The sequence below is a fragment of the Phyllostomus discolor genome, chromosome X, assembly GCF_004126475.2.
Source record: "Phyllostomus discolor isolate MPI-MPIP mPhyDis1 chromosome X, mPhyDis1.pri.v3, whole genome shotgun sequence".
NCBI lineage: Eukaryota > Metazoa > Chordata > Mammalia > Chiroptera > Phyllostomidae > Phyllostomus > Phyllostomus discolor.
In genome coordinates this window covers 37,996,831-38,010,150 of record NC_050198.1, presented here as the reverse complement: position 1 = coordinate 38,010,150, position 13,320 = coordinate 37,996,831, and the positions used below count along the sequence as shown (strand labels likewise).

The 13,320-nt window shown below is 44.4% G+C and overlaps 1 protein-coding gene across 1 annotated transcript in view; it reads right to left on the bottom strand.

The window, feature by feature from the left end:
* The window catches only part of MPP1 (membrane palmitoylated protein 1), a 31,551-nt gene extending 19,378 nt beyond the window's left edge, over positions 1–12,173 (bottom strand). Inside the window, exon 1 of the mRNA XM_028522984.2 lies at positions 11,866–12,173. Coding sequence (XP_028378785.1) covers positions 11,866–11,967 — 102 coding nt within the window. The 5' untranslated portion in view covers positions 11,968–12,173. The remainder of the gene's footprint in view (positions 1–11,865) is intronic.
* Between the last annotated feature and the right edge of the window lie 1,147 nt (positions 12,174–13,320).

Below are 13,320 nucleotides of genomic sequence, written 5' to 3'. Positions count from 1 at the left end.
ATCATCAGCATAAAGAGTGAAACAAATGAATACATTCATATTTGCTTGTAAAGGCATAAGCTATCTCTGGAAGGAGACACAAATGACAGCAGTTGCTTCTGGGAAGGGGAATTGGGTGACCACAGGGTGGGGTGAGAAGGAAATTGTATTCACTCTAAACCTTTCAAATTACTTACTATGTGTATGTGTCACTGCCATAAAAGAAGTCAGGAAAAGAAAAAAAGCATAGGTTACAAATCGTAGGTATGCATCTTAGAAATATACACAATCTGTCTGGGTTTGAGTCCTGACTCTTTCAACTAACGGCTTGGTAACTTTGGGCAAGTTTCTTTTTTTTTAATATATTTTATTGATTATGCTATTACAGTTGTCCCATTTCCCCCCTTCTCTCCCCTCCACCCTGTACCCCTTCTCCCACCCATGTTCCCCCCCTTTAGTTCATGTCCATGTGTCATACTTATGAGTTCTTTAGCTTCTACATTTCCCATACTATTCTTGCCCTCCCCCTATCTATTTTCAACCTACATTCTATGCTACTTATTCTCTATACCTTTTCCCCCCTCTTCTCCTCCCACCCCCCTGCTGCTAGCCCTCCATGTGCCCTCCACTTCTGTGGTTCTGTTCCTGTTCTAGTTGTTTACTTAGTTTCTTTTGGTTTTGCTTTAGATGTGGTTGTTAATAATTGTGAGTTTGCTGTCCTTCTACTATACATGTCTTTTCTTTATCTTCTTTTCTTAGATAAGTCCCTTTAGCATTTCATAAAATAAGGGCTTGGTGATGATGAACTCCTTTAACTTGACCTTATCTGAGAACCACTTTATCTTCCCTTCCATTCTAAATGAGAGCTTTGCTGGGTAGAGCAATCTGGGATGTAGGTCCTTGTCTTTCATGACTTGGAATATTTCTTTCCAGCCCTTTCTTGCCTGTAAGGTCTCTTTGGAGAAATCAGCTGACAGTCTGATGGGAACTCCTTTGTAGGTTACTGTCCCCTTATCTCTCGCTGCTTCTAGGATTCTCTCCTTCGTTTTTACCTTGGCTAAAGTAATTATGATGTGCCTTGGTGTGTTTCTTCTTGGGTCCAACTTCTTTGGGGCTCTCTGAGCTTCTTGGATTTCTTGGAAGACTGTTCCCTTTGCCAGATTGGGGAAGTTCTCCTTTATTATTTGTTCAAATACATGCTCAATTTGTTGCTTTTCCCCTTCCCATTCTGGTACCCCTATAATTCGGATGTTGGAACGTTTAAAGGTGTCCTGGATGCTCTTAAGCTTTCCCTCGTTTTTTTGAATTCTTATTTCATCATGCTTTCCTGCTTGGTTGATTCTATCTTCCTTCTGGTCCACTGTATTGTTTTGAGACTCAGATTCCTTCCTTTCACTATTGGCTCTCCTCCGTATATCTTCCTGCATCTCTTTTATGGTAACCTGCATCCTTTCATCTAATTTGCACCCCAAATCAACCAATTCCGTGAGCTTTCTGATCACCAGTGTTTTGAACTGTGCATCTGATAGATTGGCTATTTCTTAGTCGCTCAAAAGGATGAGTCCTGGGGGACTGATCTGTTCTATTGGAAACATATTTTATGTCTTTCCCTGTCTCTCCTTTTTTTTTTTTCCGGTCTGGTTGCTCTCGTTATGGTGGGGGGCGGAGCCTTAGGTGTTCACCGGGGCTGGGAACCCCAGTCGCTAGATTGTGACGTTATATGTGGGGGCTGGGGCAGGAGCGGGGATGGGAGGGAACAATGGTGGTAGTTCTGTTCTCCTGGGCTCAGACCCTTCTCTGGGATCCTGGGCTGCGAGCTCTGCCCTGGTCCACAATCGCTGCCTCACTGGGTCCGCCAGCCGCAGCTTGCATACTCAGGGATCACTGCTGCGTTCTTGTGCCCGGGATGGCTGTCGCGCCGATTTTGCGCCAAATTTTCCCCAACCTCCGCTCGCCACCGACCCGCACCAGCCCCGCGCCCACCTGGCTCGTCTTCTCCTACCAGTCTGGATGTACGGGTCTACTTCAACTTCTTGGCTGTCCGACTTCCATTCAGATAAATCCTCTGTCAGTTGTGAGTGTTATTCTGTCTGTAAATTATTGTTGTTCTAATCTTGGTTGTGTGAGGAGGTACAGTGCGTCCACCTATTCCTCCATCAACTTTGGGCAAGTTTCTTGACCTCTCAGTGTTTCACTTACAAATGTGAGCTGTTGTCAAGATGCCGTGCCAGTCTACCTGCAGGGGAGTGCTGAGATACATTTAGAATGCTGAAACAGCCCTGGCTGGCGTAGCTCAGTGGATTGAGCATGGGCTGTGAACCAAAGTGTCGCAGGTTCGATTCCCAGTCAGGGCACATGCCTGGGTTGCAGGCCATGACCCCCAGCAACTGCATATTGATGTTTCTCTCTCTCTCTTTCCCCCTCCCTTCCCACTCTAAAAATAAATAAATAAAATCTTTAAAAGATTTTAGAATGCTGAAACACACTGCTAAAGAAAATGTTCAGCATTAAAAATTTCATGCATCCCTTTGGTTTCAATTAATTTCTATTCAGGCAAATGAAAATCTATTATCTTAAAAGCTCCACAAAATACAATGCTTTCTATTCTGGTGAGACAGACTTTTCATAAGTGGCTGTGACTTGGGTTCAAGTTGGTAGCCTAAGTACCAGTGTACACCCCAGACTCTGTTTAAACAAGAGCAAAGCGGGCAAGGAACAGAAACACATAAAGAAATGAGGAAGTTACCATGGATTAGAGATTTCAATAATTGTCTAGAAGATGGGAAGCAGATGGGGGAATGACCATTGACTAAGCAGAGTTGAGACAGCAGGGCCTAAAATGTGCACAGAGGAGGAACTGGCTGAGAACTGTGTCACTTCACAGAGCACAACAGTCAGGGGCTCTGAAGTCCCTGTACAGAGAAAGCAAAAAAAAAAAAAAAAAAAAAAAAAGAGCTCGGACTAAAAACATCTCCCAAAAAGCTGACAATCCAGCCTTCAGCTCCACTCTCAAAGCAGAAAGAAGGTGTCTTGGCTGGTGTAGCTCAGTGGATTGAGTGCTGGCCTGGGAACCAAAGGGTTGCCAGTTTGATTCCCAGTTGGGGCACATGCCTGGGTTGTGGGCCAGGTCCCCAGTGACAGCCATGTGAGAGGCAACCCCACATTGATGTTTCTCTCCCTCTCTCCCTCCCTTCCCCTCTCTCTAAAAATAAGTAAATAAAATCTTTATTTAAAAAAGCAGAAAGAACAAAAAGGGCCAGGACAATGGCATCTGTCCCAGAACTTCTCCAGTGGACATCTGTTCGTGCCTCATTGGCCTGAATTGTAGAACATGGCCACCCCAGGCTGCAAAGGGGGCTGAGAAAATAAGAACTGAGTTGCGCCCTGGCTGCTGTGGCTCAGTGGATTCAGCATCAACTTGCAAATGGAAAGATTGCCAGTTCTATTCCCAGTGAGGGCACATGCCCGGGATGTGGGCCAGGTACCCAGTAGGGGGCACCTGAGAGGCAACCACACATTGATGTTTCTCTCCCTCTCTTTCTCCCTCCCTTCCCCTCTCTCTAAAAATAAATAAATAAAATCTTAAAAAAAAACTGAACTGGGCATCTTGCCATCTCAAATGAGATCAGGGAGATGTGGGATAAGCAAGAAGTGGGACAAAACTGTTTCGTCAGGCTGTGGCTGCCCCCTGCAGATAGACACATGTTCTCCAGGTCATTCCCTACTGCTCCCTGGTACAGAAGCCAAGTGTTGGCTGCTGATTTCCCTGCACCTGGAACGTTACTTTTCTTTCTTTCTTTTTTTACATGTTTAGTACTCACATGAAGATATGTTCATTGATTTTAGAGAGAGAGGAAAGAAGAGAGAGGGAGAGAGGGCTAGGGAGAGAGAGAGAGAAAGAGAGAGAGAGAGAGAGAGAGAGAGAGAGATGGAATAGTTCTCTCCCATATATACCCTGACCTGGGACCAAACCCAGAATTTAGGTATGTGGCCTGACCAGGAATCAAACCCACAAAGTTTTGGTGTATGAGATGATGCTCCAACCTACTGATAAACCTGGCTGGGGCAATGTAACTTTTCTTATACACAAGCAGCTTCACTCACCTGACCCACATAGGTTATACTAAAAGCACCTCTGAATGACTTTTAAAAATCATGTACATGATATAAAGTCATAGGCTCTTGAAGAGCTAAAATAATTTTGTTAAGGAAGACACTAGAAGGAATCAGTGTACACAGTTTCAAGACTTATATATTTATAAGTAATCAAGAATGTGTGGTACAGCCCTGGCTGGTGTGGCTCAGTAGATTGAGCGGTGGCCTGCGAACCAAAGGGTCACTGGTTCGATTCCCAGTCAGGGCACATGCCTGGGTTGTGGGCCAGGTCCCCAGTGGGGGGTATGCAAGAGGCAACCACACACTGATGTTTCTCCCACCCTTCTCCTCTGCCTAAAAATAAATAAATAAAATCTTTTAAAAATTATGTGTGGTACAGACACATAGATGAATAGAGCAGAATAGAGAGCTCAGAAATAGACCCACACAGACATGCCCATTTGATTTTGATGAAGGTGCAAAAGCAGTTCAGTGGAGGAAGGGCAGTCTTTGTAACAAATGGTGCTGGAGCAATCAGATACCCATGGCAGGGGTGGGGAGAAAGAAACAGTAACCTAAACCACCCAACTTATAAAATGGATCATGGATTTAAATGTAAAGTGTACAACTATAAACTTTTATAGAAAAAAAAAAACTTAAGAGACAATGGTCAGGATTTAGGCCTAGACAAAGAATTCTTACGCTTCGCATCAAAGCAGGGTAGCTACTGCCACAGATCCATTTCAAGGGCACAAGATCAAATATCTCTCTAAGCAGATTCAAGAAAACTAGAGGAGAAACAGTGTAAAGTTGGAAGAAAGAATTCCCTTTCTCAAATGAACCATCTGTATTATTTTTATGTTTTTACCATGTGTGTGTATTACAGATTGAGTCTATAGAATGAGGAATTCAAGGACCACCGATTGAATGATTGCTGCCAAAACTTATGAGCTCAAACCTCACATTTCTAATGCAAAGCATGAAATAAATGTAAGGACCTTTTTTGACCCTGACTTACGAATCTCTTATCACTAGTAATTGTGGGGCTAAGAAAGCTGAAAAACCAGACTCGGAAATTAATTTTTATGGGTTTATCACCAACTAACACTTGTGTTAGTAATGATAGTAGTATAAAAGGGGCCATAAAGTTTGGGAACATGGATCACATTATTTTATCATGTGCTGTAATGTACCATCAATAAACCACTTACAGTGATTCACCTATGTTTTCAGACTTGGTGAACCCATGTATAATGTTCTAAGTAATGACAGATTAGAAAGTCTTAGTCCACAGAATACACGATGACCTTTGAAAGGGGGAGAAGGCTACATGATAGTGTACCTAGACAAGGTGGATAAACTTCTTACTCAGCTTTATTATAAAGATTGATTTTACCATGACAGCCTTTACACTAACGACTCAGGCAAGCTAACCAGAAGCAAAACACATTCCAGTCAGAAAAGTTCAAGAGTTGCTATCCCAAAGATTGGTCTTTCAAATAGGCTTGTCCATCTAGTCGTTCCCCTTCATGATGACTAAGAATCACTATCATACTTACCCAGAAGTTACAAAGGATGACTAAGGTAAACGGAAACCTCCAACGTGGTAAGCAGAGAACCTACACGCAACAGTAAGGCTTCCAAAAGCATAGCACAATCTTCTCTAGCATGAACTTGTCCCTGAGCCACCCTGTCTTCCTAAGACACACTCTGCCCAGCCTACTAACCCCTCCCTGGGGCCTGTCTTCAGTGAAAATTCTCTCAGAAAAGAAAGGCTATCTTCTCCTTGACTATACCTTACAGCAAACTCCTTCAACTAACCCCTTGTATCTCCTCACTACAGAAAACTGTAGCAGCAAGAATATGCAGACATACACGTATACTTGATGTCTGTGTGGATGTGTACACATGCAAAGTAAAGGCGATTGATTACTTAATTCAATCTGGTGGTCGGAGACCCCATTAAATGCAAGAGAGCTTGACATAGTTAAGTATGGTCCCTGACCTTCAGCAGCTCACTATGGTGAGAAGAAATTATCATTCATTCACTAATCCACCATAAATAATAAATGGGAAAGATACCCTCCATGGAGTTTAAGATTGTCTTAGACTGTAAGTGCTCAAAGGCCACACACCAAGGTTGTCAGCCTTCTTCAAAACTTGCAAATGGAGCTTCACAGAGGCTTTCTAAATAATGATGGCATCTGCAGGGGAGAGAGAGGAAGAAGGCAGGAAGTCTTGGGGATGGATGAAGGGAAGTTTGCTCTTCAATGGGAGGGGAAGACAGAAGAACTGGGATTCATATACAAGTTCTGCCTGATGAAGCTGCATCCCAGTCTGCCTGCTGCACAACTGGCAGAGGCTGGGCTTCGGACAAAAGGGAAGGTATTTCCCTTGGACTTGGGATAATTAACTTGTCCAAGGGAATAACTTAAACTGCAGTCTGTCCCATCTGTTCATCCAGTCCCAGTGACACATACTAGGCACCTGTCCTGGCTCCTTTATCTCCTTTAACTTGTACTCTTTGCACAGCTGGTAATATACTCTAATGTGCTATGTATGTTTTACTTGTTTATTTTCTCCAAGCTGGAATTTAAGTCTCACACATGCAGAGTCCTTTATCTGTTGTCTTCACTCATGGACCCAGGCACCCAGAACAGTGCCCAGTTCTAACAGGAGCTTGTTCAACATCCACTTATGACATTAATGGCTACCAAGGCATGTACGTGCTGCTGTTTTTTCAGTTTTGCCGCCACCATCACCACCATACCACCATGTGAGTGGTAAGCAACACGAGCAATGTTGACAAACAGTAAAAGTGTAAGGTACTAGACTCCATTTTGCAGAGTCCCCTTCCTAACTTCAAAACCATCGCCCTCATCTCCAGTGGACATGGGAAACCCCAGGGCTATGATGGGACTGCCCCACACCAATGATACGCAAGGTGGGAGTGACTCTGCTTAATGATGACTGCTCAGATTCAGGAGAAACTGGGGAGTAAACACAACTGCACATTTGGCCTTTGCTCTGCAGCCTCCTGGCCTTTAATTTTACAAACTGCTGGAGTGGCAAGCCTGCTGCTCTGCAACTCCCTCCAGAGGAAACATCTGCAACAGGGTTCAAAGGGCAGACATAGTTGCTCAAAGGAAGTTGGGATTAAAAAAAGAAATGAAAAACAAACTTGGGGGCTGGAGAGAGTGAATAAAGCAGGGGCAATTAAAGTTGGTTTTCTCATTCAAACAATCGAATTAGAAAGTGACAGTGACATAGGAAAGAATATAGTTCAGCCAACTGTTGGGCTCTTTGCCAACTCCAAGGCTCTTTGTTGGCAATGAGACTAAGGAGAAGGCCCAGACCAAGAAGGTGAGTGATCACCTGAGGGCAGGCCCTGGGAACTGCCCCACAACAGCAGCCAGCCTCCCACAGTTTGGGGGCCCATGGGCACGCAAACACCCCACTCTTTGCCCTAGCAAGATTCCATTCCACTTTGGGGGAGAAAAATAAGACAAACTATGAGAAAACAAAGAGTGCTCCAAAGCCTTAGAAAGAGATTAACACTGTATAACCACAAAAGACAAATAGCTGAGGAAGAGTTTGGGGGACAAGAAGATCTAAGGACCAGGACTTTCTGCAAGTACTATCTTAAAATTATACATTAACTAGGCACATTGTTTTTCAGGCAGTAAATCTTTTTGAGAACATATCCATCCATCCAAAGGCCAAGTCTCTAAAGATCCTTTCCCAATGTGCTTTTATCTACCCAGTGTACTATGTACACTGGCAAAGGCTTCTCCTTGCACTGGAGGAAAACAGGAAACTCAAGAACTGTAGTTCCACATGGAAAGAAACACAGGACTGCAAAGCCAGATACTGCCATTAAACTGGCGCCTGGACTGTGTACATACACCATTCATGAAGTCCTCATCCCCATTTTGTGTGAAATGGTTTAGAAGCTTGTCTAAAGTTAAAGGACTAGTAAGTTTTAAACTCTAGGACTTAAAAGGGCACAGACTTCAGAGTCTGTAAGGGTTGAAGGAGAGAATGCCGGCACAGCACCTCCAAAAGTGCGAAGCATAGAGGTGGACACAAAAGGGTGTTAATGGAAGTTCATTCCTATCAGAACTGCAGGGCACCTTCGGCTCCCGTCATTTCCTCACTTGGAGTCCAAGTGTCAGGAAGACTTTTTCTCCATACAGTTTGAGCAAGCTGAGCCCTGTGGGAGCTGGAATCCCTGTGAGAGGACTAGTACTCATATAAGGAAGATATATGCAGGTGCTTGGGATACAGCAATGAGTAAGAGACAGATCCTGTGCTTAAAAAGTGGGCATTCCAGCAGGCAGATTCACCTATTAAACACTGTACATTAGATGGAATATCCAAAGATGATGTGTGCTATGGAGAAAAATGGCAGAAATTGGGCAAGGGGCTTTGTGATTTTAAATAAGGTGTCCAGAAAAGGCCTTGCAGGAAAGGTGACTTTTGAGCAAAAACATATATATATATGTATTTTGTTCATGTGTATTTCTTCTTTTTTAAAGATTTTATTCATTCATTTTTAGAGAGGGAAGGGAGGGAGACAGAAAGAGAGAGAGAGAGAGAGAAACATCACTGTGCGGTTGCTGGGGGTCATGGCCTGCAACCCAGACATGTACCCTGACTGGGAATTGAACCTGTGACACTTTGGTTCGCAGCCCACGCTCAATCCACTGAGCTATGACAGCCAGGGTGTATTTCTTTATATAAAGGAAAAAAAGAAAAAGTGAAGACTCAGAAAAGAAAATTACATGTTACGAAAGTTGTATGTTGGTTCCCTAATTCAGAGCTTTTCTTCCTGTTCCCCACCCCTGGGCCAGCTGGTTTTGGAAATTTGGTCATTTACTGTTGCCTTTCTATACCCCACATCCAGAGTCCTCCTGTTTTTAGCAATACTGAAAGTTTTGAGCAAGTCACTGCTTAGGGACAATCTCTACATCAATGAAATGTCAACTGAGTTCTCTTCCTTGCCCCAAGGAGGGTACATTTGGCAATGTCTCAAGACATTTTTGATTGTCACAACTGGCAGGCGGCAGGTATTACTTTTCCCAGCAAAGAATTACCAGACACAAAATGTGAATAATGTCGTCCTGGCTGGTGTGACTTAGTACACTGAGCGCTGGGTCTGTGAACCAAAGGGTCGCTCGTGTCTGACTCCCAGTCAGGGCACATGCCTGGGTTGTGGGCCAGGTTGCCAGCAGGGGGTGCGAGAGATGCAACCCCATATTGATGTTTCCCTCTCTCCCTTCCCCTCTCTCTAAAAATAAGTAAAATCTTTTTAAAAATGTCAGTAATGTCGAGGTCAGAGAAACCCTGATATAAAGGAATTGATTTTGACCTGGAATATCTAATTCAGTGTCAGAGAACAAATGAGTTAGAAAATGTTATCTCCCTTAATAGAAAATATTGACTAGAATTTACGTGATAAAACTTTAATGTACTTAGCCTCCAAGTGGTTAAAAAAGACACCAGATTATCATCTGCAAGGTATACCAAGTCCTTTAGTTTAGAAGGCAGTCACAGGGTTCCTAGAAGGAAAGGAGTCACACAGGCTGAGACCACACCTTGTACTGAAAGTGGGGACAGAACCAAATAATTTGAAAATTACACTTCATTTTCTATGATTCTTTCTGTAAAAAGAAAACACTCAGGCTCCAACAGCTTTGCAGTACCCTACACCTGCATCAGTGTACACACTGACTTCTTAAGTCCACACCAGGCTTGTACATAGCAGGCCAGAATGAATGATGACCAGTGTGGAGTGACACTGCACCCAACGGCCTAAGAATCAATAGACAAGTGTTCTTAGTGGACACTCATCTGGGCCCGACTTATTTTTTAGTTCATTTTTTGAAGCTGAATAGGCCTGAGTGAATTTTCAGGAATTCTCGATCTATTTAATGCCAGGTCATGGGAAAAGTGCTGCTTCAAGTAAGATGGAAGAGAAAAGGAGTATTAGGAATTTTATAATCAATTTTGTATACACTAATGTATACTTCTGTAAAGAATAAGGCCAGAGAGAGCTTCTAAAACTAGTTTCTCCAAAGAAATAACACTAATTAAATCTGGAAGATAGGCTACAGTTCAAACCTATTGCAAAATTATCCTTTGACAATACTTTACAGTATTAAATGTGGACTGTGGTCGAAAGTAAAATTTTGGGTTTTGAGTCTGGAGAACCTTTACACAAAGCAATCACCTTAATTGAAGCCTTCAACAACATATCATCATTTATGATTTTATTTTAAATTTCTATTAAAGCCAACAACTTCTGCACAGGTTTTCCTGCTTCTTACCAGGATAGGAAAACATGTTGACTTCTATTCAACAGGCAGCTCTTTGAGGGACGCTGGATGTCCCAGTGCGGTTGGAAGTGCTTAACAAGTATTACCTCAGGTAAACATCACCACAATCCTCCAAGCAAGGGCATTTTACAGAGAAGAGAAACTTAAGGCACAGAGAGCTTCAGCAGCTTGTCCAAGGCCACACAGCAAGTGAGAGGCAGAGACTAGTGTTGGCAGCAAAGACTGGTAAGAGCTCAAAAGGGAAGGTGAACCTCATGAAATGAGAATCAGCAGGTTCATGGGGTCAAGCCATCAAAAATAACAACAAAAATAAATGGGCTAACCCATAGACTGTATTCAGTATTTTAGGATAAATTCACAGCTCCTCAAAAACTGCTGTTTATTCAGATGGTGCACCCACCATCTGAATGTGGTGCATAGCTTTTGTGGTGACAGGGACTCTTTTCAAAAAGGCAGACAATCTCTCAACTTGCCCATCAGGTTTACACCAACTCTGGTCATGGAGTTATAGATAGGGCTCAGGTTATGCTGATTGAAATGAGCCAGAGAGAAAAAAAGATTGCACACAGTTGGATTCATATCCATTCTCTTATTCTATCTATCTATCTATCTATCTATCTATCTATCTATCTATCTATCTATCTCTCACAACCTGGCCACCATGATGTGAGGAAGGCCAGGACACAGGAAAGAGATACTAGCATGTCTTATGTGGCTGATGGCTCCAAATAAGAGCCAGCTTCAGCTTCCAGATTTGTGAAGGAATGAGTGGGCATTCCAGTGGCATTATCCCTGTCTGAGAGACCCTGAGTGATAACCTTACCTTCCTGGGTCCAACCCACACCCAGAACTATGAGAACTAAGAAAATGACAACGTACCCTGTGGGTATCTTTGAGGATAGATGTTAACAGGTATTTACAGGTCATCATAGGAATCCGGAGGGCAGAATTATCTCTGAAATCCTTGCATTCCTTGTCTACCCACAAATACACCAGGTTACCACATTTGCACACTAGCACAAGCGGTTCTGCCTAAATGCAGAGGGACAGTGAGTGAGCGCTTTAGAGCTGGAGTTGGCTTTTACAACCCTTTCTGCTGAGCAAACACAGGAATTTCAACACCAACGAATCAGATGTATTCTTGGATCTTCTCCTTAAAGTCTTTCTGTTATACCGACTTCCGTCCACGAAGTTTTCCTTGACCTTAATAAGCACTCTGTTCAGGCCTCGGCCTCTCCTGATTCCCACCTAGAAGAGTTGCTGGGGGCAACCACCCACCGCACCCCCCCCCCCCCCAAGCTGCTGGCCGCAATGGCCTTCACCCCGAGGACAGGGGCTCCCGAGGGCAGGCCCCTGGAGACAGGGCCGCAGACAGAGGAGGTCCCGAAGTGCGAGGCACGGCCGAGTCCTGGCTCCGCACCCCACGCCCTGGGGACCCACGGAGCCCGCTCACCTCGGGCCGGCTGCGCTTCTGCAGCAAGTGCTCCAGGTAGAGGTCGGAGAGCGCTGTATGCATGCTGCTCCCGCCTTCGCCCTTGCTTGCCTTGAGCGTCATCTTGCGGGAGCTGGACGCTGAGACGGGAGACGCAGAGACACGGAGACGCGGAGACGCGGGGACGCAGAGACTAGGGGCCAGGAAGAAGCTGGTGTAAGAGGGCCCGATGCCTGAGGGGAGGAGAAGGTGGCTAGAGCGGCAGAGGCGGTGCGGGCGGTGGAGGTGGTGCAGCTGGGCCAGTCTCCACCCCGCCGGCGCCCGGCCCACTGTCACCCTCGCCCCGCCCCTGGACCGCCTACGCTCGACCCCCGCAGCGCCCTCTCTGTTTCAGAGGGCCACAAGGAGGCACAGCTCTTGTCAAGGCCCTTGTGGTTGTATTCCTGAGGGGGTTGAGCGCCAAAACAGCGCAGGGGCCCCCAGCTGCAGGCTAGTTGAGCGCATGGCCCACTCCCTGGCTGAATTCGTGGGGAGAGCAGGAAAGCATCTAAGGGCTGTGACTACCTCCCTTTCAACTCCAGGCTCTATCCGTAAATGCACGCGGGTACAAGTCGTTGCGAAAATGTCTTTAAGGCTCCTGTGCTGGTGATACTCTATCATTTACACTGCAGTTCAGTGCTCACTTTGGCAGCACAAATACATTGCTGTTCAATGATGAAAGACCTGATCGCCTCCAAAAGCAAACTGTTTTTACTTGTCTTAGGCCACACCTTCTGCGGATGTCACAAAAATGTTGAGAGATCACTGGAAGCAAAGGGAGACAACATTCCTTAGGAATACAAAGCAGGATTCCTTAGAATCCTAATGCTTAGAGGCATTAAAAAAAACCTTTTTACTAGACTTAGCAGGGCTCAGGGCTGTTCACGATTAGTAGACACCTTTACCTGAAAAAAACCTGGTCCCCTTTACACCAACATAGTAACCTCACAGTATTTTTTAACCCCAAAGTATTTTAAGCAGTTCATTACTCTATGTAATCTTATTTGAACCTTCCAGTAACTCAACCAAGAGGAGAAAATCCAAGGGCAAGGATTTGAAGCCAAATGACCCACTTTTGTCTGTTTAAGGGGCTGAGCTCACATGATTGACAGCTCCCTTCCCCAAGATTACCCTACAGGAACTATAGAAGGCAAGCAGAGGGAGAGGGACAGGGAGAGGTCAAAATTAAGAGTGTGATATTGGTGGAGGTATAGATTGAACAAAGGGATAGATGAGAGACCACAGAAACATACCTTTGCATGTATAGAACTGTGGTGTATAATAGAGGTGGCATTTTAGATAATTGAAGAAGCACTTTTCATTAAACAAAACTGGAAAAATTGTTTATACTGAAGGAGATGAAATTGTAACCATCCTCCATGCTATTATACACAGACACACATGCACACAAAATCTTTTCCAGGTAGATGAAGGACT